Source organism: Silurus meridionalis, chromosome 14 (assembly GCF_014805685.1).
Source record: "Silurus meridionalis isolate SWU-2019-XX chromosome 14, ASM1480568v1, whole genome shotgun sequence".
NCBI lineage: Eukaryota > Metazoa > Chordata > Actinopteri > Siluriformes > Siluridae > Silurus > Silurus meridionalis.
Window position 1 is genome coordinate 12,466,678 of NC_060897.1, and position 25,731 is coordinate 12,492,408.

The window sequence follows — 25,731 nt, forward strand, 5'->3', positions numbered from 1 at the left end:
AGTAAAGATGCATGTGGTTAAAATCTGATCAAGACTCAATCCAGATGACAACCAGGAGTCAAAATGTCTGGGTTCATGTGAAAAACTGTACTGAAGACAGCGGTTATGATAAACTGTTATGCAACATGAGACAAAACTACATATGTAAAAAATAAACCACAGTAATTGTGTCAATATCCAGTGTTAGATGTTAGTATATAACAATCTTCTAGCAGGATGTGTGTTGTTTGTTAGCTAGACCAACAATAGTCTAATAATATTTTTTTGGCGGAAATTTAATTTATTATAAAAAAAAGCATACCATCCCTGAGTTTTCCTATACAGGAAAGTGTTCAGGACAAAAGAGTGTCAGAAAAAGGATTGAAAGCCCTGTAACAAATAATTTCAGTATGGAAATGTGTATTATTGCACATTTAATCAATATATTACACCTCATATAAACTATATATTAGGGCTGTCAATCAAATTTTTTTTAATCATGGTTAATCGCAACTAATTTGCACATTTTTATCTGTTCTAAATGTACCTTAAATTAATACTTTTAAAGTTTTTAATACTCTAATCAACATGCGCATCGACAAATTTGGATGCTTTATGCATATGTATGTTAATATAAGAGAAATCAGACTCAACATAGCGCATGAAGACAAAATATTCTTGCACATTTTTTAAAAGTAATTATGGTGTTTTAAATAACATAAATCATCGGGACACCAAACAGAACTTTTGCGATGTTTCCAAACGAACGGTTTTAATTGCCGGATGTGTGCATCATGGCGGTTTTCAGTGTTTAATTTGAAACTTGCCGCATCAGTAAAACAAATGTTTAGGGATTCAAAATTATTTATTTGCTAGAGATTAGAATTTTTTTCATATCTGAGTAAAGAAAGGACGTTGTGAATAAATGTTACGTTTATTTTGCTAGAGATTATATATATATATATATATATATATATATATATATATATATATATATATATATGTTTTATATCTGAGAAAAGAAAGGACGTCATGAATAAATGCGTGTTGTGTTGAAGGTTTTAATTTCTCATCTTTTTAATTTATTTATCCAAATTTTAATTTAAGATGGTCAAACAAAAATGTTTGCTGCATTAATTGCATTTTAATAAACTGTGCCGTTAAAATTAATTTGCGTTAACACATAATTATTGCATTTATTTTGACAGTCCTAATATATATATATATACCATATGGAATGACTTTTGTGAAATCTTGTTTCAGCAGGATTTATATATATTCAGAGGAAACCTTCTGGGTTTCTGTCTAATTTCTGTAAGGTGTGAACAGAAAGAGACTGAAATGCAGCTAAACTATCGCATGGCCACCTGCACCGTTCCACTTAATCTTATAGTTAACCGAGTATCAGATAACAGAAAGTACAACAAATCAAAGCATGGTGTGAAATTGTAATTATGTGTAGCCTATGCACTTCCTGTTCATGCAGCACCTGCACATGGATATACATATGCACCACACACACACACCTTAAATATTAGCTTTTTTTCTTTTGCTAGAATTTATTCTTTTTCAAGCCCTTTATGCTGTTCAAGGTAATAGAGGACCCTGGAAAACTGAATGTGTTTGATAGGATGCAAGTTCATCTCAGGGCATGCACACACACATTTGCATATATTCATGCAATACTGAGCAGCTAATCAACCTCTCAGCACATTTTTTACATAGCGGAGAATGCCAGAAAACCCAGAGGAAGCCACCCTAAGCCTTAGTTTACAGAACCCTTTAAAGTGCACTTATGCACAGTTTGACAAATGTAAAAAAATAAATCCATCATTAGAACAGAGTAAGGTTGTAATAGTCATAGCTCAAGCAAGTAGGTCCTCTGTTATTTTACTGGATCGTATTCATTTAACTTGGAAAAGGATAAAGTGCATAAACCGCATGTGAGCACAATGTGACGTGTGTAAAGCATGAAAAAGGAGAAGGATGTTAAAAAAGATGTTAACACCAGCTCCTAAACAAAATGTTCATTCCTTCTGTAAAGTAAAATTTACTAAAGCTTGTGTGAAAATGGGACATATATAATAAATATTTATATATAATTTTATTTGTCTAACCTTTGTAGTGAATTGATTTAAAGGTTTATGCAGAATAAGAAATCTTTAATCTCATAGAAAGCTGCATCTGATTGAAGGGATGCCAACTTGAAATGAAAAAGGACAATGTAAACTGGCAAAACTTTCAAGCAAGAGATCTTGTCAAACTTATTTACCATTCGCCCACTGGAGCCGTCACATATTTTATAGTAAGTGCAGCTGCTGAAGAGTTTGTGAACAAACCGCAGTGTGGTTTTTATCCACCGCCATGTTTGCATTCCATTTGGCCCTGAGCTGGATTCCACATTTTCGGTCCTACTGTGCCATTCTGCCTGCTATCTAGTTAACCCTCACCACACATACACCAAGGGCAGAACCCACTTCACGTTGGCTAATGGGCCTTGGGTTGTCTGAAGCATCGAAAAAACTTCAATGTAACCGACATTAACAGTTGCTTACGCAATCACTAGGGTGGCTTAATATGCTGTGGTTGTTCAATCCCAGACCCATGGTTTAATTGACGGCTGATTCGACCCCATGCTTTACTGTCATCACTTTATATTCTCAACGGAGGAATGCCGCTGATTTATAAGGAGGTTCCAAAGGGTTTTCAGCAGCATTGAGTCACTCCTGCCAGCTCAAACATTTACACAGTCTATATTTGGGATGCTCAGAGGGCAGAAGGGAAGGGATATGGCTATGCTAGGTACAGTTTTTCTTGCCGCTCTTAATGAGATTAACATGTAGGCACCATAAAGCAGCAGCTGTTAATAGGAGGGCTGACAGCTTCCAGTCCCTCACTCTCATTTGTTTAGTCGTGGACCAAGGGGACCGAAAGGTAAACAGCCTGATTGCCCTTCTTTCCTCCGGTGACAAACTCTGCACTTGTGACGTCGGTATTTATTGTTCGAGTCAGCCAACCATCTCGACTTGCTTGTTTTGGATGGGGAATGGGTCATCATGCCAGAGGCACTCGGGAGAAAATCGGGAATGCGTTCCCGCAAACGTGGCGTATGCGGCTGTTCGCAAAAGACCGAGCAGGGAATACGGTCCAGAACCAAATCCCCCTTCAGCAGCAGTGTGGAATGCATCATGCTTTATTTCCCTGAGCAGCGACTTCATCTCTCATCAAGAGCACTGTAAACAGCATGTCACTTTCCACATCTAGACCCTTTTGTTCTAATTTCCGCATCTCTCTATTTTTTTGCTCTCACCCTTTTACCTTACCTATGTCACAACTTGTCAACTTCTCCTTTTTTGTTTACGGTTCTGAAATTTTTGACCACACTTCACTACCTAGCCAACAGCTCCTTACACCCCACTTTCAGCCTTCATTAGCACTTCTGCTATGGACTGTGTTCTGAAGTGCTCTGTGGTGGGCTGTGTGGGGGTATAAGTGCTTTAATGTAAGTGTAGGTAGGCTCGCTGGTGGGTGGCTCAGACACACAAATCCAGCTATGACTAATATGAAGTGTCCGTGTCAAGTGCACATTGAAATTCCGAACACTTTGGCTCAAAGTTTCACCTTAACACTGATACTCTGAAGTGTACTTAAAATCACATGTCATTACTTTGTGGATTCATCTGACAAAGGAAAAAAAAACATTTGTGACCATTGTCAAAATTTGTTAGATTTTAATTTAGAAAAAAAGACAGCAAAAAATCTAAAATCCGAGTTGGTTTTTACAAAATGCCTGCTTCTTTATTGAAAAAAAGACATTTTAAAATAGACCAGCCACTGGTGTGGTTTAAGTCGTGTTTCCATCCCATTGTTTCTTATCCCATTTAATTTGTAATTGTCCTATATTACTTAACTTAGGTTCTGCTTCTACTCAGACAGGATTTTCACGTCAGAGTAAGTCTGAGAAACATAATTTATGTTCATGCTGGAAAGGGCAACAGTGGGAAAAAAACAATGCCTATTTCATGAAGTCATAGTTGTACAGTAACAGACTGGGTTTAATTTAGCATGGAAAGTGTGATTTAGTGCAACCATGCACAGAGATAAAAAAAAAAGTGTCATTGTAATGTTTAACAAACACTTCTCTCAGACTCCTCACTGTATCCAAACAGTGTCAGAATAGTGTCTTGTTTAAATCCATGAATGATTTCTGATCTTAACGGATGCCTCCCAGTCCTCACTAATTGCTTGACAGATTTCCTGAGACTGGCTCGCCTCAAGCTGTTTTCAAATTACTTCTCGGTTCCATAAAAACCTACCGGCCTGATGAAGAGATCTGGGCCAGGACTTCAAACATGCAACTTTATGGTAAACGTTTGGCAGCACGAACACGCAACGAATTTCTCACTTTTAATGTCCGATCCTCCTAACTAACAGCTTAAGCAGAGCGGCTTTGAAGTGAACTGCACCGCCCTATTAATGGTGAATGTAATTCAGGCTTTATTTGCAGCGGCTGTGCCTGCCAAGAGCCTTTACGTTGGAAACTCAATCGAAGAGGGCTGTGAGTGGTCTACATGAAGGATCACAAACCTACAGTGAAGCACAAAGGATTTTAAACACTCACTCACGCTCACATACACACACATGCACATATGCAAAAACCAGCCGCAGTGACAATGTGCAACCCACACATAGACTGGCATGCAGCATGTAGGCCCACACACACTCTATCACACACACACACACACACACACACACACACACACACACACACACACACACACACACACACACACAGAGCTAATTAATGTATAGACCAACAAAATTGTCCCCACAAGATCATAGCTGTCAAATATTACCATTATGTGGATATTTGGTCCATACCCCCATCACACACACACGCACGCACGCACACACACACACACACACACACACACACACACACACACACACACACATGCCATGCGTTTGACAGACTCTTACCAGATGAATTTGCCTACACTCAAATGTTCACAGGTGCAGGCTATAACTGCTCACATAGCTCCGCTGAAACACAGCTTTCTGTTTAGTGGGTTTTTCAAAAGAAGTTCAAGACTGTATATCAGTTCAGAGGGCATTTCGCTTTGTGAGGTTACACAGCCCTAAGCCTGTTTCAGTGTGTGCACTCATAAGGAGCAGTGCAGGTTCCACTGCAGGTCATCTAGGTAACAGTTTGTACTCTACTTTTACTATAACGAATACATCATTAATAAATATTTTCCACATAAACCAAGACTTATAATGAACAGATTTAAACTATATACTGTCTCGCTTATCAAAGAAGTGTGTATCACTAATTTGGTGACATTTTTATTAAGAGACATGTATTTAACATTTATGAAAGGAATGCTTCAGAGATTACCAGTATGCAAAAGTCTTTTCAAACAGAGTAGTTTTACAGTTTTTCTTTTCTTTTATTTCACAAAATGTGTTTTTTTACAAAGTGAGAAAGAAAGGTACAGAGAGGATAAGAGAGAAAGACAAACAGAGGACAGAGAGACAAAAGATCCCTCTCTGTCCTAAAGCATTTTATTTAGTAATTTTAGTAATTTAGCATTACTAAAATGTACCTAAAAACATAAAGCAACCTTTCTCATGGATGTTTCACAACATCAAGTCTAAAAAAACATTCAAATGTGCTGTGTGATTGTTAAATTGTAACTGATGGCAAATTAGGTTGGCGTATGAACAATAACACATTCCAGACTGTTGCGTCTTGTTCAGTGTTTAGTCTGAATACTTGATTCTGATTGGCTAGAAGCTGTGCTTGCAAACCATTAAACACACAAGTAGTTCTGGTCAGTTTAATCATTGTTCTAAATGAATGTGCTGCCCTATAAACAACTGTAAACCTAATAACATAGACTCAGTTTTATACAGAGTGCATATACTTCATCCCCCACAGTCCATAATTATAGTATTATTAGTAATAATACTATTAAATAAAACGCTCATTCATTATGCAGATATTATAGTGTTGACAGATGTTCATGTATCAGAATTAAGTTTACATTCAAGTTCAGTGTGTGAAATGTAAAATCATATATATATATATATATATATATATATATATATAATTTTTTTTTTTTTTTCAAAGGTATCTTTGCTTTCCAACATTTCTTTAAATATGCAGAACTTTATCCTGTTTGGGTTATACACTTCTCAGTTACACTCCAGACCAGGCATTTCATCAGGCTAACAAAGAAAAAAAGCAACTACAGAGATCTCCATTAGACTCTGTTATGGATGTCTTGGCTAAATAATTGATTTAGTGCAGAGTGTTTGGGCTTTAATTGGTTCTTTAGTACCGTCCAGGTTGCCATAGTGACCACGATTATAGCTTGTACATTATAAAATGTGTAAGCCATTGCAAAACATGTTTTAATTGTGATAAATGATGTAACTCTCTTTTAGAGCACTTGAGGTAATTCTTATTGAGCAAATTTTGCTTGCAACATTTTTATAATAAAAAACCTCTTGATTCAGGTTGCTCTTGTGCTAGTCTAGGTTCAATAGTGGGTGATGGATGGGTGCTGTAAATGTTTGGACACATTTCATCTTTAGATTGTGTACTGTAAAAAGTTGTGTATCTAATGCTTCATGAGTTATGGTTTGGAATATGGACTGGCCTGTTTATACAACGAGGAGTAATATGGCCAAAATACCATAATGTGATTTTTAATATCTACCATCATATATAGGTTTGCTCACAAACTTACAGCAAAACAGTAGTGTTGCATTAAAAAAAGAACTCTGTATATTCTGTAAATGAATCAAATATTATTTAGTGTTATAGAGTGTTGTGTTTAAAATGACACACATAACATAAAAATGTAAGAAATCAAATTAGCTGCTTTCAATCAGTTTGTAATACTTTAATCTTGTATTTAATATATAATAATAATGATATTTTATTATTAACAGACTTTTTGGTTTCATCCATGTAGTCAAAGATAATAAACGGCTGTTTAATATTACAAACACTATGCTTAGCCAGTGAATATATGTTGTGTAATCATACACACACATTGAATAAATCAGAAACATTATGATTTTAAAATACAGTTATATATTTTTTAATTTTTCTTTGCAGTTGAATTGTTTTCATATCTGCTGTTTTTCTAAAAGATATTGTTTTATTGCTCATTAAGTGAAGTGAATTGAAGAACTATATAGTACTGTAATATAGTAAAGGTACAGAAAAACATGTAATCTTAAGTACACACATTTGCAACTGTTTTATAAATGCACAGTTTTCAAATTGGGATCTATGCATTGTAAAGATCCCACTCTGAATTAATACAGTTATCATACATATCATTTCCTTATAGTACAGTTGACACACACATGCATTTTTAAAAAAAGATTGGAACATAAATATTAGACTCAAAAAGGGTGTCTTTGAACAAGTTGTTATAGTTGCTTTAATGTTAGTTAGAAAAAACTATTCATTCTTTAACACAATGTAACTGGTTTCGGTTCTGTAAATGGAAGAAAAAAAAGAATGTAAATAAATTGAAAAGTACTTGCTTGCCAAGTGAGAGTAATTTTGTAAATGTTTATACAAATAAAATTAATGTGCTGTGGAAAGAGACTGGGAAAAAAATCCACTAAAATGGGTGCAAACTGTTGAAGCAGTGTAAAGGAACATTTTTGATATTTAATTATTGGCCAGACAGAATTAAAGTGTTCTACTTCAGTTTCTTTTCTTTCAATAAATCTTTTTTTTCTCTTCTTTCAGCATGTGACTGTCACCCAGTCGGTGCTGCAGGTAAGACCTGTAACCAGACCACAGGCCAGTGTCCATGCAAGGACGGAGTGACTGGTATTACCTGCAATCGCTGTGCTAAAGGCTACCAGCAAAGTCGCTCACCCATCGCCCCCTGCATCAGTAAGCGAACTATTTACTTTCTCTCTCGATCTTGCTTGCTCTTGTACTTCTGGCAATCACCCAATAACATACTGGCATAAAGAGGAATAATAAATCATTGTGCTGATTTGTAAGGTTATAATGACTGATATTAATAACAGATAAATTCAACATATTAGAAAGCTTCTCAGGGGTGGCATTACATCTTAGCAACTTACAAACTGACAAAAAGGTTTCATATTAAAAAATAAATACTGCACCTAATTACAAATAAATATTAAATGACAGCCAGTAACTGTATCTCTTTCCAGTTTTGCACAGATGTCTCAAAAATGTGATCACTGCAGTAAAAATATTAAGTAAACGTATTTGTGGCATGTTTCACTCTGTTTACCAAGTCTGAATACATCTCAGTACTATTTGTACATTTGTTGGGCATCTATTTGTGCAACAACCTGGAAGTCAGCACTCCCATGGGAATTCAGGGGGATGACACGTTAAAGAAAGTTTACCTAAACACTTACTATTCATGAATTCATGGCCTTTTCATTTCCGGGGTTTCGTCACCCCATTCCAATTCCTTGGAGAGACTTTCTGCTGTTTGACCTGCGCTAAAGCAAACAGTCCATACAGGACTAGCTGACAGGACTGGGTCTGGTTGTGCGCACAGTGATGGCTCGTCAAAGCCATGAATCTAATGGTCCGTTCTACAGCCGTGATTGGTGATATGTTTATTGGCAGTATCAACAAGGCTGCAGATTCCGTCGCCGTGGTGATAAACAGCGGGACCACACAACAGACAGCAGCAGGGTGGGAATATAGAGGGGTGACTGGCACTCATTCTTCCTTAGCTGGCATTGTCCGATAATATAATAGCACGAACAACACAATGCAAGGCTATTAACGTTAATTTCTACTCCTTTTTCATTTCCTAATGCACGTTATTGTTGATATGGGTGAATTTACATTCTGTACACAAAGCTGTCTGGAGTATGCAGCTGTTCTGATATGTTTGGCAACATTTTTCAGCAAAGCTAAATTTGTAGACCCTGTGGAATGAGCTTTTCCTTTATTTTACTGAGAGAGTAACAAATCTACTGTAAAATCTCAGGAGCAAGCCCTGACACTAGCTCTGGAAAGATTTGGTTTCTTATATATTTTGTGCGATAATGTGTTTCACTTTTAATAGGTTGATAAAAAAAAAATGAACTGATATCAAACATTTTGCCAGCTGTAGTTTTTACTGTGGTTGGAGTCCCTGGTGGTGTATATCTTACAAATGCGAACAATGTAGAATGTAAAGTGTGTGCCCTGAGAAGTAAAACCTCCAAATTTAAGCGCACGCTTTTTCATCAGCATTCAATAACACGGTTATTTAAAAGGGCCTTGAGACTCCCTGAGCCTTAATAAATCATCACAGGATTTATTCAATTCGTGAAGAGGTTCAATTGAGCAATTCTTCTTCTATTCACTTAAAACATATTAAAAATAAAACTAAAAAAAGAATAAAAATATGGCATTGAGCAAACCTTTTTTATTGGTTAATTCACTTGTTTTGTTTGCTGATTACAGAGATTCCGGTTGCATCCCCCACTGCAACGTACACCAGTTCGGAGGAACCATCAGGTAAGTAAAATTAAAGATTTTTTTATATTATATTATATAAGTCTCTATAGTCGAAGAAAAACCCGAATGCTTCATCCAAAATAGTAACAGGCTTAATATTGGTGCACAACCAAGTGGAACAATGTTGCACAATCTCATTTGCAATTATTTAACCAGCGTGTTGTTCATTGTTCTGACTTTTCCTCATTTTCCACCTTTTCATCTTGTTCTTTCATCTTCATTCTGACTTAAACTTAACCATAGCAGGACGTATAAAGCATTGCCAAAAAGTGATTCTCCGGATTTTTTCCCTGCTTTTACAAAGCTTTGCAGCGGCAGCTGTAAATGGTTTCCATTCCAATTAGATTTTTTTCCACAACGGAAAAGGCAACCTGCATGGCGAACAAGGGACTAAAGCACATTCCACACTCATGGACTCTTCTTAACAAGCCATTCCCATTTGTCTACATTACACTGACATTTATCAAATTATTACTTGCAGGCCTTTCTGACGTGATAGTCGCTCGTCACTCGAGCTGCTGTTGGCCAAAGGCAGGCTGATTCTTAATCTGATTACATGCTTCTTTTGAATGGGTTTGTTTCTCTGTCGCACTTTCTCCAGGACACAGCGCTCTCATGCTCCTTTTCACACTTTATTATCTCATCAGGCTGGTCACTGTCAGATCCACAGGAGCCTAGTAACGGTCATTATGTCAACCAAATCAAGTATAGATAGTACAATCGGCTAGAATTTTCACGGAAATTACAGATTGACACCGAATTGTGTAGTATATAGTAGGCTGAGACATTAATGGATGAGCGGATATGGAGAAAAGTGGATTTGCAGTGCACGAGGGAGACTAAGAACATGCAGTCGTTATAGCAGCAGGAACATGTAGTGAATCAACCTCTGGTGTGGTCTGCTAGTGGAGCAGCAGACTGTAACATGGCCTCTGTCGAGAGGTTCCACAAAGCGGGCATTTGTCTCGCAGCAGGGGCTGGGTGTTAATGAGGCCTGTGGGTGTGATGGGCAGCGCTGGGCTTTGTGTTGCCCCCCTAATGGCAGCCTGGGTGTATCAAAGAGAGGCAGGACTGGGGGCGGAAGGGGCTCATGGGCTCACAAAGCCATCCCATTCCTTCGCACTACATTTACATGAAAATGAGGCGTGGTCGATGTGGTTTCGTTAAATTCATTTACTTTTCGGATCTCCTTCCCGTGTCCCTGTTTACTCCTTTTTTTTCCCCCTCAATGATTTCCTACCAAACATTTTTTCTACCATCCTTAACTGTCTTAGAAGTCATTTGCTGAGCCAACTCACTATACCATGCTCACTATTTCACAGTATTTCTTCTGAGTCTGTCCATGCTTCTTATTCTCCATTTCTTACTCTCCCAACCCCCTTGTCCTCCCCCCTTTAAACTTCTTTTTGGTGTGGCGTTTTTTTCCCGCCCCACCATTGCCCAGGCAACCTCATTCACATGGAATAGAAAGGGCCATGAAAAGGGAGGGCTAAACGGAGGCCTGGAGAAAATAATGAAGTTTGTCCATATTCAAGAGAAAGCTGAAAGGTCCCCTTTCTCCCATTTCCCACTTTCCTTCTCCTCCTCCTCCACCTCCTTCTCCTCCACCTCCACTCTTCACTGCACCCCCACCACCTTCATTCCCCTCAGAAAACAAGAAACCTCCGGGTTATTACCGCTATGTGAGGTAGCCACACCGGGAGACTTTCTGGTTCCAATTTGTGTCAGTCTGTAGAGAGACGTCAGAGAGGCCATTTTCTTGCTCAGTCTGGCTTCAATGGTGCTCGGCATCTGTCCAAAAGGTGCCTTGCTTTGCCTCAACAAGGCAGCGGTCATCACTGAGTCCTTGTGTTATGTTCCAGAGCTCAGGACACTTTCAATAAAGAAATGCTAACTTCAGATGGTATCAATCATAGAGCCTGGAGTCTGATTAATTCAGCCCGAGATTCACTCTACCATGTCATATCTAGACCAGGTTCTACAACTGAAAAGAGTGTAGACTAATTTAATTCTGCTGATTTGAATTAAATTATGGGCCTTGGAGGGGAAGACCTCTTTCAGCAGTGCTTCCCAATCCTCTCAATGGCCTTCTATTGAGTTTAAATGACCTCTTTTACCTCCAGGACTGACATCGTTAATATTGAGCCTGAGACAGAATTGGGGGGGGGTGTGTGTGGAGAAGCTGCACTGAATAATAACAGTGAGAAAAAGAACTGTTGAATTTAAGCCTCAGGCTGATCTAATGTGGCACTCATTGGGGTATGGAATGCATGGATTGCACAATACTGGACATCGTCTGAGCATGGAATAACAGTATTTTACAGCTGTGATAAAAGAAAAAGCAAGAAACAGAGTTTAAAGCAATATTAAATAATTACAAATAAGTAAAACTAACTAAAATCCAGCCATCTGAACTTAACTTAATGGTGGAATATCGGAAAGCTCATGTAAGATGCGTTGAGGAACCGAATTTATTGCTGGTACTGTACTTGTGTTGACAACAATGATCTTGTGCAACCCAGGGTTTATTCCCCTACTGACTAGTATTCTGAATCCACCACCGCTTACCAGAAAAAAAGCAATTACTAAAGATGGACCGAATGATGTTCTATAATCTGAACCTCATACCACTGATACAGTGTTGTCCACCTTTCATAAATCACTAGCTGATTTGTTTTCTTTATACTTTTTCCTTCCACAGATTGTGAAGCCCACTGCAAGGCCTCCAAAGGCAAAATGAAGGTCACCATGAAGAAGTATTGCAAGAAGGACTTTGGTAAGTGACTGAAACTCTCCTTCTCAGTGATGGACTTTGTGATGTAGGGGCCGAGTTTGCCGCGTTTTTCGGCATGAGCATAGTAATATTTACATTACAGGTTGCTTATCCACGTTATTTCCAGCATTAATCACCAATAATAAAACAATATTAGCATTCATAAATCAAGTAATGTTGATGTGTGTATATACATTGCAAAAGAAATGTACAGTTACAGTAAATGGGAAAAATGTATGACTAACAATTATTTCACATAAATTTGTATATATAAAATTCTAGTATGTTTGCACTGGATCCTGGATGGTAAAATCTGTTCTGTGATTCAGCATCACTTTTCAAGCTTCCCAGTTAACACGTTACCACCAGTTATCCACAAGCACGAACATTATTGGTTATTGCTAGTGATGATTATTTGATTTTTTAGGCCTATTTTTATTTATTGCTCTGTTTGTTTGATTGTTTGGTTAGCAAAATACAGTGTAAAAAGCATGTTTTTTTTATGTTCATGTCAGTAAAACTCAGGGTAACTTTATTTAAAGTGTTATAAAATAGAAAAAAGAAAGCAGCATCAGTGAGCTACGCACACAATGACAACAGGTGGGAGAAAAATATTTAAATTGATTACTCACAGTTGCATATGCTGCATATCCCAAGTGCAAATTATATCCACTTCCCTCCCCTTTTTTCTACCCTCTATCTGTCTCTCTCTTATATTGCTGATGGTTTATTCATGGGAACTGGGTTGCAGTTTGTAGCATCAAAGCCTATCGCTCAGCACGACTCGGCTGATGCACATGCTCAGACTGTCTCACTGCCTGCAGAGGACAAAGGGGACAGCTGGTTCCTGTTGGAATCCCAGACGTGCATGAGCACAAATTCCTGCATATGTATTGATATAGGTTAAAGGCATATCTCTCAGACCCACACAGGCTCCTCTCAGGGGCCAGATTCACAACAAAAAAAATATTAAGAAAGTTATAAATATATAAATAATATATTATAATATATAAAATAAATTTGAAGTTCTTATTTTGTAATAATGTTTCTAAATGCAATTTTAGGAAAAATATTCTTAAATATTTTCTTAAGAACATCTTGTCTTCTTTATAGGAATATACAGTACTGTAAAAGGTACACCAAAGTCAATACTAAGACCATCGATTAAAAATGTTTTCATTTATTATCCATATTTCTTATAAAGCAATCACCTCATTCGCATGTGTTTAACGACATTATTCATTATAGGATATTGTACTTGCTAGAAAATGGTTGATTTGATTTGAAGGGGAAGAAAAGAAACCAGAACTAAAAATCAGAGGTGAACATTTTCAGGAAGGTTGAGAGGATCTAGTTGGACTCTAATACTCATAGTTTATATAGGTTCAATATTATAGTTATACAGTATATAGTGTATTATAAAATAATAACATGCAAGTTGTATAATTTTGTAATATTTAATATTTGAAACAACCCAGTAAATTCTCTTTAAAAAGTCGTATTTGTACTGTATTTATACCGTACACCTAAAATATGCTGATTGCATAAACAATTTATATTATAAAAAAGATCCTAAGAGATTAAATGAAATGTGCCTAATGCAAATACAGTAAACCTCAATTATACATTGGTTGGAATAGTAGTTTGACACAGTTTTTACTTTTTTATGCACTTTTATCTGCTATATCCTAAAACTCAGTGCTAATGATTAAAATGAACCCTTATTGTTTATACAATTATTAGGGTAATTTTCATCAAAAACATTCAATATTATTCTGATGAGCAATGACATTGTTTAGAAAGAGATGATGATGAAATCCACTTTTCATTAAAAATCCAGTATCAAGTAAAAAAAAAAAGAAAAAAGAATATTTATATATTCAGGCAAAATGGTTTACAAGTGAATTAAATACATTATTATTATTATTTTTATCATCATCATCATCATCATTATTATTATTATTATTATTATTATTATTATTATTATTATTATTAAGATTTATATATATGTAATTATTGTAATTGTTATTAAATTATTAGCATTTTGGATGTCAAGAGTAGTAACAATAATGATGATTATGATTAAATAAAGTAATATAAACACCAGAATATTCAAACACAGAATAGATATTAAAAATAAAAATGCACAAAAAATGCACTAAAGGAAAAAACACACACAACCAAGCAAAATCAGAGCAACCCCTCAGGCCTTTCAAAGTGCATCTTGTCCTCAGAACAGTAGCATGATATCAATATTAATGTCTCATTGCCGCTGATTAGTTTTAATCAGACATTTAAAATCAGCCCACAGCTTGTATGTACTTGTTTAATGATTAGCAAAATTACCTAAACTAAGTAATCACTATTAGCTGAAGTATCAGAAAAAAATTGCAGTGGTAGATGGTGAGCTGGAGGGAGCTGCTAACGTTCATCTGTCTGCTGTAGCCCTTCTAACTTGGAACTGTTGATTAATTATTTTTTGTTCATTCGTTTCATGTTTATTCTCTTTAAGGGTGCTGTTTATGGATGATATACTGGAGGAAATGCAGCATTAGTAAAAAGAAATGGATGTTGCAATGTGTGGGCCTGGCTCTCAATCTGGCTCTAGTTACAGGGTTCTTTAGCATATGCGTGTCTGAGAGCCAGACGAAGATCCTTTTCTTTTAAGCAATAAAATCTCACTCCCAAAGTTCTGGCACAAGTCAATGTATCAATCCATCCTTTGATATAGTGTCCATGATACTATGCCAGTCCTCTAGAGGAAGACTTTGGCTGGATGATTTAAACTTCCTTACTGCGTAATTCAAACCAGTTCAAAGCTCATAGTTCCAATTGCACGGTCAAATCTATAGTTCTCCAGTTATATTAATGTGAAGTCATGAATGATTTTGTTTCTACCTTTGCTTTCCTTGCCATTCCACATTTATGAGCCACTTTCTTCTCTCAGCAGTTACCAAGTATAAACACGAGCCCTGGCTTCGCATTTGTTTTTGACCCAAAACAAAGCAGTGAGACAAAGTAAAAAGCTTCCAGAGATAATTCAGGTTCCTCAGCATGCGCTCTGGGCAGCTGGGTGATTTTCGAGACGCATCACATGCAGCAAATGGACCATGCAATTTCTATACAGGGCTGTCAGCCGCACAGAAAGCTTCACAATTCATCAATCAAAGCCGGGGCGGAGAAACGGACACGAGCGCTTTCAAAAGAGTCCAAATAAGCACAGAAATATATCTGCTGTTTTCCTCATTCATAAGGCAATAAATTGCGAAGGAGAAAATGTGATTAGTTTGAAACAACCTGACAGAAGAAAAAACAAAGTTGTCATTCGTTCTCTTAACCATTTTTTAATTTGTGCAAAGCAATTTTTCATTTAAGACCTTTATGGGGGACTGAAAATAATTCCTGCAATCTTGCCCTTTTTTTCCTGAAGGGCTGCACTTTTCTAAACTCTTCATGGTTAAATCCAAGCCTAAGAGTTTTAGTCACATCTCTTTGTGTGGCCGTGTGTTTGCACACCCTAAAACATCCTTTGAGCCTGTTTGTGTTCTGTGGGTGTCCAAGGCCCAGTTTAAACAGAGCCCAGTCCGCCTCAACGCTTCGTCGCCAGCTGACATCAAGTGCTAAATCTGCCCTCTACTGACAATAAGATGGAGATAAAAAGAAATATTTGCTGCTCATCCTCTTTTGTCCTCTGTCTCTACGGAGACAGCAAGCATAAAAGAGCTGCATTTTCAGCCGCCAGCCCTTTAGTCCTGGACTGGGAGTGATGCACGGTGAATCAAAGCGCCGTGTGTGTGTGTGTGTCTGACAGTGTGTCAGTGTACATGTGGGCCCTGAACCGTGCCACACACACTCGTGACAAGGCCAGCAGTCAGTATGGTGATAAGCGTCTGGGCGTAGGGTGGCCCAGCGGGGGTGTGAGCATGAGCTTCATGCTGCTAATCAAGCGCACTAATTAGATTAGCCAGGCTCGTGTTTGTGGGCGAGATGGGTCACGGCTCAGCACGCAGCCCAAACACACACAGGAGCTGGCAGGGCTCTCGTGCCACTCATCAACCTGCCTTTATTTCTACTGATCTGTTGGCACAGTGCCTCACTAGTATGCATTTATAGCTGTCTGAATGCTTTGGTGATTCCTTCAGCAGCACACTTGCTTTTCACAGCACTGGCCATGAGCTCATGGGTGGCTCATCGGTGTCTCCTGCAGTGCTCTAACGAAGCTCCTGGATCGGATTCTCACGGTGCTCTTGAACCGAGTGCTTGGACCCTGCAGGGCTCGGTGAGCCGATGAGGTCGGAACACTTCTACTAGAATCTTCTCTGCTGCTGGGAAGATAAATAGTGGTTTCCCATCCCGAAGCGCCAAACCTCACCACACTCTTCTCTATTCTTTTTATCTCTCTCCCTGTCTTTGGCCGCAAGAGTGGGCTCGAGCCAAGGGAGCCAGCAGGGATGAATGGCGAGCTCGTGGGAGTGCACACCGACACTGCTCTTTTCTTCTCTCAAATTGGGTGCAATTTGCTCACAGCAGGCCCCCCGCTGCCATGCCAGGACATTCCACTGTGTTAGAGGGGACGATTCATGCTCCTGTCACTAAAGAGTGCAACAGAGAGAGAAAAAAAAGAATAGAAATTGAGCACTTCCTGTGTCAATTTTACATAATGTCCCAAATGGCATATCGCTCAAACATGATTCACCTTTAGTTAACAGGTGGGTCAGCATCACTCATATTGCGAGCGTGTATTATTTGTTTTTTTTATTAACATTTTCCTTCTTGGATGATTTCTAAGGTTCACACCACAAAGTATGGTCTCACTTCCAAACGAGGTCAATTTTCCCTAATTGTGAAATAAGGACTCTCAGCTAGGCCCCCTCTGGGCCCTCTGGGCCTTTCTGGAACATTCCCCTACAAAACCACTTCATCATGAGCACAGATTAGCTCATGAGCTCAGACTCTGTGTATGTGTGTGTGCAGAATGATGTGACGCTGGCGTAGCTTTGCACCATTAGGCCGTGTTTGTTTGAAGGCGTAATATACACTTGTATTTCCTTAAGATTTTAATAATTCAATATATATATATTTTTTGACCTATTTTGCTTCTTGTGGTTATGAATGACCTCCAATCTCCTGCCATCTCCTTTTTATATCCTTAGAAGGAGTCAATATTATCCCCAAAACAAAATAAAGAAAAATGAAACAGGTACTCTATACCTCCACCCCTGTCTCCTTCTATAAATTCTGATGGAAGAAAGCTCAGTGCTTCCAAGGCTCCATTCACTGTAGTGCAGCATTACAGCAGGTCCCGCAGGAAAGGGGAGGAGGTGGTTGCATGCTCTCGCCGGGCACGCATTGTCTTTGGCTGTGAGTGCTATAGCAACTGTTGCCGCAATACGGAGCATGCGGCCCAAGACAAGAAGAGAAGGTCAGGGGTCAGGGTGCGAGGAGAGAAGGAGGGGGAGGTTCAGAAAGAGCAAGTTATCCCACTTTCAAACTTGCGAGAATATATAGAACGCATAGAGAACACAGGTATGTTCAGGTAACTAAGATTAAGTGTGTTATAACGGACATATCAAGATAAGAAATATATCATAAATATAGAGTGAAAGCTACTTGTAAATAAATATGCCACAAACTATTGTCACCCTCATATGCAACATTTAATATGCTTCATAAAACTTACACTCTCATTGTCCAGCTTTTTTGCATTCGTTGCTATAAACATCACAACAGAAGCATCATGCAAGTATTAAGATTTCTCCATCTTTTTGCAAAATATTTCTAAAATACAATTCAGCACTAAATTTATAACACCTGGCTTCAACTAGGGAAGCTGATTAATAGTAATTTCCCAAGTCGTACATTGTATTCACATGTAACATGAAGTTAACATGAACAGTACTAAAAATATGATGCGTATAAATATATGGCGATATCAGAACAAACATGATTTAAAAAGTATATAAATATAAATCTGTGTTCGTTTTTTTTAGCTGTCCAAGTGCACGTGCTAAAGGGTGACAAGGCAGGCGAGTGGTGGAAGTTCACCATTAACATCATCTCGGTGTACAAGCAAGGAGAGCACCGCATCCGACGCGGCGACCAGCTGCTGTGGGTGCGTGCCAAGGACGTGGCCTGCAAGTGCCCTAAGATTAAGCCGGGCAGGAAGTACTTGTTGCTGGGCTCAGACGACGAGGACTCGCGCGGCCAAAGCGGTGTCGTGGCAGACAAGGCCAGCCTGCTCGTCCCCTGGAAGGACCAGTGGGCCCGTCGTCTCCGCAAGTTCCAGCAGCGAGACAAAAGGGGCAAGTGCTAAAGCAGCCAGAATCAGCAATCAGCACAGAAAGGAGAGAGACGAAGGAAGGAATGGAGGAAGGACAGAGCGCTGCTAAGCAGACTGATATTGCTAGCCTCTGGTAGAAACAGTTTTGAAGGAACTGGGGTGTTCACAGTTGTCTTCAGCCGTTTTATTATTTTTTTTCCTTCAGTTTTACGTTCAGTTTTCGTCCTTTTTTTGGATTGTGGATTTTGCAGAGTTTGCACCTAATTTTACATATACAGTATGTAAAGTAATTTTTCCATTCTGTTTCTTTTTGGATAGTTTAACATTCCCGATTCTTTTTTTTACTGAGATTAGCCACTGTCTCAAATTTCTACAATGAGAAATCTTTTTTTTTTTTTTCTTTCATCACCAAGCTTGTGTTAAAGTGTGTTCTGTTTGAGCAAGCCACCTGGTTTAGTAATGGCAAAACGAAAGTGATCTTTGTGAGGTAGCCAATTAAATTGTTCTTGTTGTTGTTGATGCTGTTGAACTTCGTTGCAGTGAAGATCATTGCAAGAATGAGCTAACAGAGTGAAGCTCTATGAACCCCACTCTTAAGTAAAGCAACTCTCAAGTAAAGCGTTATGGACAATACCTCAATGTTTCAGATCAAGTGTGTATGGAAAGCCGTATGTCTCACCAAGTGGAAACTGAACCACTACTCATTAAGTTGAATGCCATTTTTGTAATGTACAGTATAGCACACATGTCCTTACTACCACACAATACAAGTGTATTATGTAATAGGTACATAAAGACAACACATGATTTCTGATTACTCTTACCTCTAGATTGTAACAGCTATCATTTAAAGTAAAAATTAGGTAAAAATGTAGGTTTATTAGACATAAGGAATAATTATGATTGAAGCACAAAATCTGAGCTCATGAAGAATTCAATTATAAGGCTGTCTTTTATTACCACCTACCAAATGTTCCTACTATGTAGCTCCTCATAACTGCATTCAGACTCCACCAAGTCTCAAGTCCATAGAGTATAGATGGTTTTTAAAAGCCTTAATTACAATACAGTGTTAAGAAAGAAAAAAAAGCATATTATTGAAAAGTTGAAGACCATGGTAACCTATTTTTCCTTGTGTCATACAGCATAGCCCTATAATTTGCTTGGTACTTTGTGGAAGGTATTGTTGCATTTGTTATTTGTATAGTTGTATAGTATCTTTTATATAACATTAACTAGATTATATTCATGTTATTAACCAGAGAGTTTAGAACCATACACAGAATATTTCAGCAGAGGAGAAAGAGTGTTTGTGTTTGTTTACATTGATTGATCAAAAAGAGAATTTGTACAGTATCTGTTTTAAGAACGGAGTATTCAAACGCACACATGCACACACAACAAAGATACACAAATGTATACACACAGCCCTGTCAAGTTACAAACTCTGACAGTGGCGTAGAACTGAATTTTTATTGCATCTGTCAGCTAGATTAATCACAAACGGATACACATACATACACACATACATACATACATACATACATACATACATATATACATACACCAACATGAACACTTTAACTATTTTTTTCAACTGCTCTGAGAATTCTTTTCCGCACCAGGTTTTCGGGCGAAGACCTAAACATTGTTCATGGTCAACCTGTAAATGACATATAGCTGTATTCTTTGTTTTGTCTTATAATGCATACTAATATATAATGGTTCTCATAAAAAATGAATCTATTTAATGATACCGGAATTGACATGCCTTTGTTTTTATCACTGTTGCTACCATGAGATGAACTTGTGCCATTGTAACCATTGAACGTATGAATAGTGAGAAATTGGAGATTATTTTCAATAAACACCACATAAACCCCAGCATTCTATATGTAATTACGATTTTTTTTTTTTTCACAAAATGTGTATCTAATTATGTCTTACTCAACCATGATGTGCGCCTGTCAGTTCCTGTAGATACGCAGAAATATAAATATCTGCAGTTAGCGTAGTCTGATGCCGACAGGCAAACAGTCAGTTTGTGTTGTTTGAAATGGCTCCAGTCCAAGATGAACTGAATATTGATTTAGCCCACCTACTGCTCTCGCTTACTAAGATTGTGCACAGATGCTTTTTACGAATTGCTGCAAATTCCTCTAGCCTAACTATGTCTGTTTTCCTAGCATCCCTAACCCATGCACACAATGTAATTTACTCAGACAAAAATAAATAAATAAATAAACATTAATTACTCCCCAGGATTCCTCACTAAGGCCAAGTTAAACATGCCAAGTGGGAGACTTGTTAAAGACATGGCGACGGGTTCTGTGTGAACCGTAAATGTTACTTGCAAAAAAAAAAAAAATAAAAACATTTACTCGGCTTTGACTTTCTTTTTTTTGTAACAAAGCTCATCATTTATTTTGGCTCTAGTTATCTCTATAAAATGCAGAGCATCCTGGATAAATTTGAAACTGTGAGGAGATGTTTATGGAGTTATTGGTAAGTCCGTGATTTGTTAGTGCATTGTTAATGTCAAATGCATAGCTGGCTGTGAACATACATTTCTGCTAGATGATCAGGGATGAATATCTCACACAAGCCAGCTTTTAAAATCCTGTGCATTGGCCACACATGATGGGTCTATAAACTGGAATCAGAGAATACATGCTGCTTCAGGTGAAGTATGGATGCCAGGCTCTGCAAGCACTTCCATGGCTCTCGAACCTGAGCCATGTCAGATCAGAATGTTTTTAGTCGATCCCCGAATGCTGTAATTGTGTTATGCTGTAGGGTGACGTGGTGCTGCAACAGGTGGAAATGGTACCTCATAACTGCAAGCTCTGGGTATTGTCTGTGTGGGGGGTTTTATGTTCTAATGTTTTAGTAAGTACCCCCCCACTGTCCAAAAAACATGTGGTAGGGGTGCTGGCTATTCTATATTGCCTTGGTGTGAATGTGTGTGAATGAGGACCCGTGTTTAACATTCCATTAAGGGTGTTTTCTCGCACAATGTTCCCAAGAAAGACTTTAAACACACACAGACCTAAGGATAAATTTCAAAAATAAATAAAAGAAGGACAAAAACCATTACCAGTTATTTTTAAAATGAGTTCTCAAAACCAAAAATATTAAAAATATACACAGTTAGTAAAACAATTCGCAGATCTACACAAAAAAATTCAAGATGAGATTAAGGGCAGGAACTGAGCAAAGAATTACTGCTAGAATCGCAAAAATAAATCTTTGTTCGATATGATCATTAAGTTACATTGGCTGTTGAAAATCTGGGCTTTTTCTTTATTGAATACTGAAGGAAATTCCAACAAACAAATTTCCAACAAGAGAACCGAAAATATTTATTATCTTGGATTTTCAATATTCAGGATTCTTTACTACTGATATGCATTTTTCCATTAAAAGTTGAACAAATGACGAAGCTTAAGATGATGATTATGACCTTCTCTTAAACCTTATTGCAAAAAAAAGTCCCATTTCTTGTAGCACATCTTTAGATAAGATTGTAGTGGCTTTGTTCTGAAATGTATGTCCATGCCAACTTGAATAAATACTGTCATTAAAGGGGTACATACCAAATACTGAATATAAATTCAGAAATAAAAGTATAGCAAAAATATATGATTTGTGAGGAAAAGATTGAAATAAAATAAGACCAAAATGCAAAATAAACAGTCTTGTACTTTTGGACCCCTGGTGTCAACATTAAGGGCTTTATACTCCATTAGCAAAACTTAAATCTTGAAGAGAATCAGGAGACTTTGGAAAAACAGTGTTGGGATTAAGTTTATGCCTGTGCACATCTCAGAGCTGTGAGTTTGTGACAATCACTAAAAAATGACATCTAAACTCGTTTAATCCTGTGTCTACAGCTGTTTCTAGTATGCCGATGTGGCTTGGACACACACATACTGTACTTGGACAGAGTCTATTCTGAGGCACTTACTCCAGCCACACTCCCACTATTGTACTTCTGTTAACACACATCAGGAACCTCCTAAAATATTTTCCGTTTGTGCATAAGGATGTAGGGAAGCGAACCGGCAAACAGGATCCAAGAAGCCTACAGGCCCAAGATATATACAATGGACATTCTTTAATGCTACTTCTATAAAAACTTCTATAGGAAATTTTTTCCATACATAATAAGCAGTGAACCTAATTAGTTTAACGTATAAAACGAATGTCGCTCTTACATTCTGCTCTCAATTTTCCCTTTTCAATGGCCTCTCTATGCAAGGAGAGCCTGGCATCATTCTCAACCCTGTATATCACCTTAAAAACAAAGTGCAGCACCACTTGAGCTTCACACCACCATGGGGACCCAGGATGGGTTCCTTGGCTTGGCTGCAACTGGCAGCTAGGATGAGATTCTGGTGAGAAGAACCCTTGTGACCTTGTTCGAGTCCTTCACTGAGAACCTCTTCAGGCTCCTCCACTCCCTCCCCTTCTTCTACCAGCTACACAAGAAGACTGTTAATTTATCCTGAGAGCTCCTCGCTGGCTTTCTCACCCTGCGCCTTGGTGGGAAGTAACTCCATGAGAGACTACATTTAACTTCTAAAAGTCTAGAATCAAATGCTAATTTGATGACTTTTATTTGGTTAAAAAAGTGGGATGCCAAAACTAGGGTTTATGTGGTGTATTATGAAGGTATCTCTCTCTCTCTCTCTCTCTCTCTCTCTCTCTCTCTCTCTCTCTCTCTCTCTCTTTCGTGCTCTCTCTCTGTTATGTGGTATTGAGATCCTTTTCAGTGATGCGGGTTCTTAGGCCCCTCATCTGCCGCATTACCCCTCTGTAAATCAAACTCCTGCCATCTCGGATGCTGTTTTGTTTGCCCTGGAGCTGCTAATTTTCATGAGAACAACCATCTGCGCTGTTTTCTCACCCGACCTAGTGTGTTTGTCAAAAGGCACTTGTCAAGGGGCACCTCATGAGGGCGTATCAGACATTTTCACATGTACAAAGTGCTGGTAGACTTGTATAGGCATTTTTATATTAAGTGTAGGTCTCTGGCAGATATCTCAAATTAGATACATTTAAGAATATTCCTTAGATTACAGTACAAGATGAGTAACAATAACATTTGTACACTTCTGACCTGTAAAGCCCAGAATGGGAAAAAAAAAAGGCTTACGATTGCATCAGTAGACATACTGCAAATGTGCAAAATACTGTACATATACAAATTCAAATTTTGTCACATGCACATTCATATGGAGTATGAAATGTAGTGATATGTGACATGTACAATATACATATATGCATGCACATTGAAAATTATTTTTCTATTTTCTACGATACACACCGTTAACAGTTGAATATACTAGAATAATCTATGGATATAATAGTATGTCTGAGAAGTAATTACACCACTGGCCTGCCAAAGATAATTTGCTTCAATTGTCTGTATCATAGGTGGAAACCCACTAGAAATTGAACCCCTGGTGTTCCGATGTGTGTTTTTTTATTATTATTTTGTCAAAACATTTTTATTCCCCTTACATGAAATGTAGGAAATAACGAATCCAGTTACATAATTCACCCTTTACTTTGGTCAGTATGTTTTAAATGTGCTTTATAAATAAATCTTCTATATTCATTATATAAAAACGATATGGAAAGTTTACACATACCTATTAAAAATGTAGATTTTTCTGATGTACTGCAAATAATAAGATGGAGATAAATCATGCTGAATCTTTTTCCACCTTTTATGTTTAATAACAAAATACAAGTAAAAACAAATTGAAACATTTAGGTGAAAAAAAAAACAGAAAGTAAAAAATTTGACCTGGCTGCCTAAGTGTGCACAGCATAATTTCCTTCGTTAAAACATCTTTTGCTTGTAAAACAGCATTTAATCTTTTGGATGAGAAACTTAGCAGTATAGTACATTTCCACTTGCCAATTTTTACTCTTAAATGAAAAACAAGCCATTCCTCTTTTGACTTGGATTTGTGGTTGAATTATTATTGGGGTTCTTTAGTAGTCAAACAGTGGCCTGCAGGACTTATGCCAATATAGTTAAGTATTTTAGGCTATCCATGATCCCAACTATCTTAACTAGAGCTCCACACACTCCATAGCATGATCCTTCCACCACCATGTTTCACACTCTTTAGGTGACATACACTGTACAAATGTTATTAGACAAAAATCTATGGTATGTCTGAAATGAGATGTACCCAAATGTTTTTAAATGTGTGCTTGTTTGTGTTGAACAATTGAATACATGAAGTGACCTGTCAGACATTGCTACAGCTCCTTTAATATTGCTATCTCTTGGCTGGATCCTTAAATATATTTTGTCCTGTCTTTTAATCAAAAAATCCTCTTTTTTGTAAAGTCACTTTTGTGTTACATTTTATATATCTGTTGTTACAGATAGTAAATAAAAATCACAGTTTTCCATGGTACATTTAATTTTTCATAAATTCCTTTGTACTTATTTCGGTGCATGGCTTCAGCAATATTAAAAAGATAGAAACTGATTTTCATTTCATGTTAATTAAAATCACTTCATTTTGAGCACAGTCAGGTGCACTATTAGTAAAGGATGTGCACATGTACATAATATTTACATTTACATTTGTGGCATTTAGCAGACGCCCTTGTCCAGAGCGACGCACGAAGGTGCTTTGAGTCTCTAGCAATGAATAAATCTACACTGGTACGCCAGATTACAAACTTAATATAAATATAACTCTTGAATTCTACAAAGCAAATTTGGAAAAGGCTCATTTAAGTGTTTCAGAAAGAGGTAGGTCTTCAGTCGTCACTTGAAGATGCCAGTGTCTGTGTCTGTAAGAGATGACTACAGAGAATATCACAGCATACATGAATTCGTGTAGTTTAATATTTTTTACATCACCATGCACTTCCAACATTGGTGTGAAGATGTTTTCTCTACTTACTTAGTTAAATATTTACTTATTGATGGATTTCCCTTATCTGGGTGTGTACATTAACAATAAATTTTTTGGGGGGGAAAAAAATTCCAGAACTTTCAGTTACAGTGACTTGAAGCTACATTATTTTGCTCTTGTTATATACAAGTTATATAATAACAGCTAGTTAGAAATAGCATAAGTAATGATACCACAACAAATTTACAAAAATATTTTTTAGAAATTAGATTAAATT

General features: G+C 37.5%; 1 protein-coding gene across 1 annotated transcript in view; it reads left to right on the plus strand.

The window, feature by feature from the left end:
- Positions 1-20,448, plus strand: part of ntn1b (netrin 1b) — a 43,668-nt gene extending 23,220 nt beyond the window's left edge. The window contains exons 3-6 of the mRNA XM_046866511.1: positions 7,757-7,906; positions 9,458-9,511; positions 12,213-12,287; positions 18,275-20,448. Of these exons, the coding sequence (XP_046722467.1) occupies positions 7,757-7,906; positions 9,458-9,511; positions 12,213-12,287; positions 18,275-18,597 (602 nt within the window). The 3' untranslated portion in view covers positions 18,598-20,448. The remainder of the gene's footprint in view (positions 1-7,756; positions 7,907-9,457; positions 9,512-12,212; positions 12,288-18,274) is intronic.
- The last annotated feature ends 5,283 nt before the right edge of the window (positions 20,449-25,731 follow it).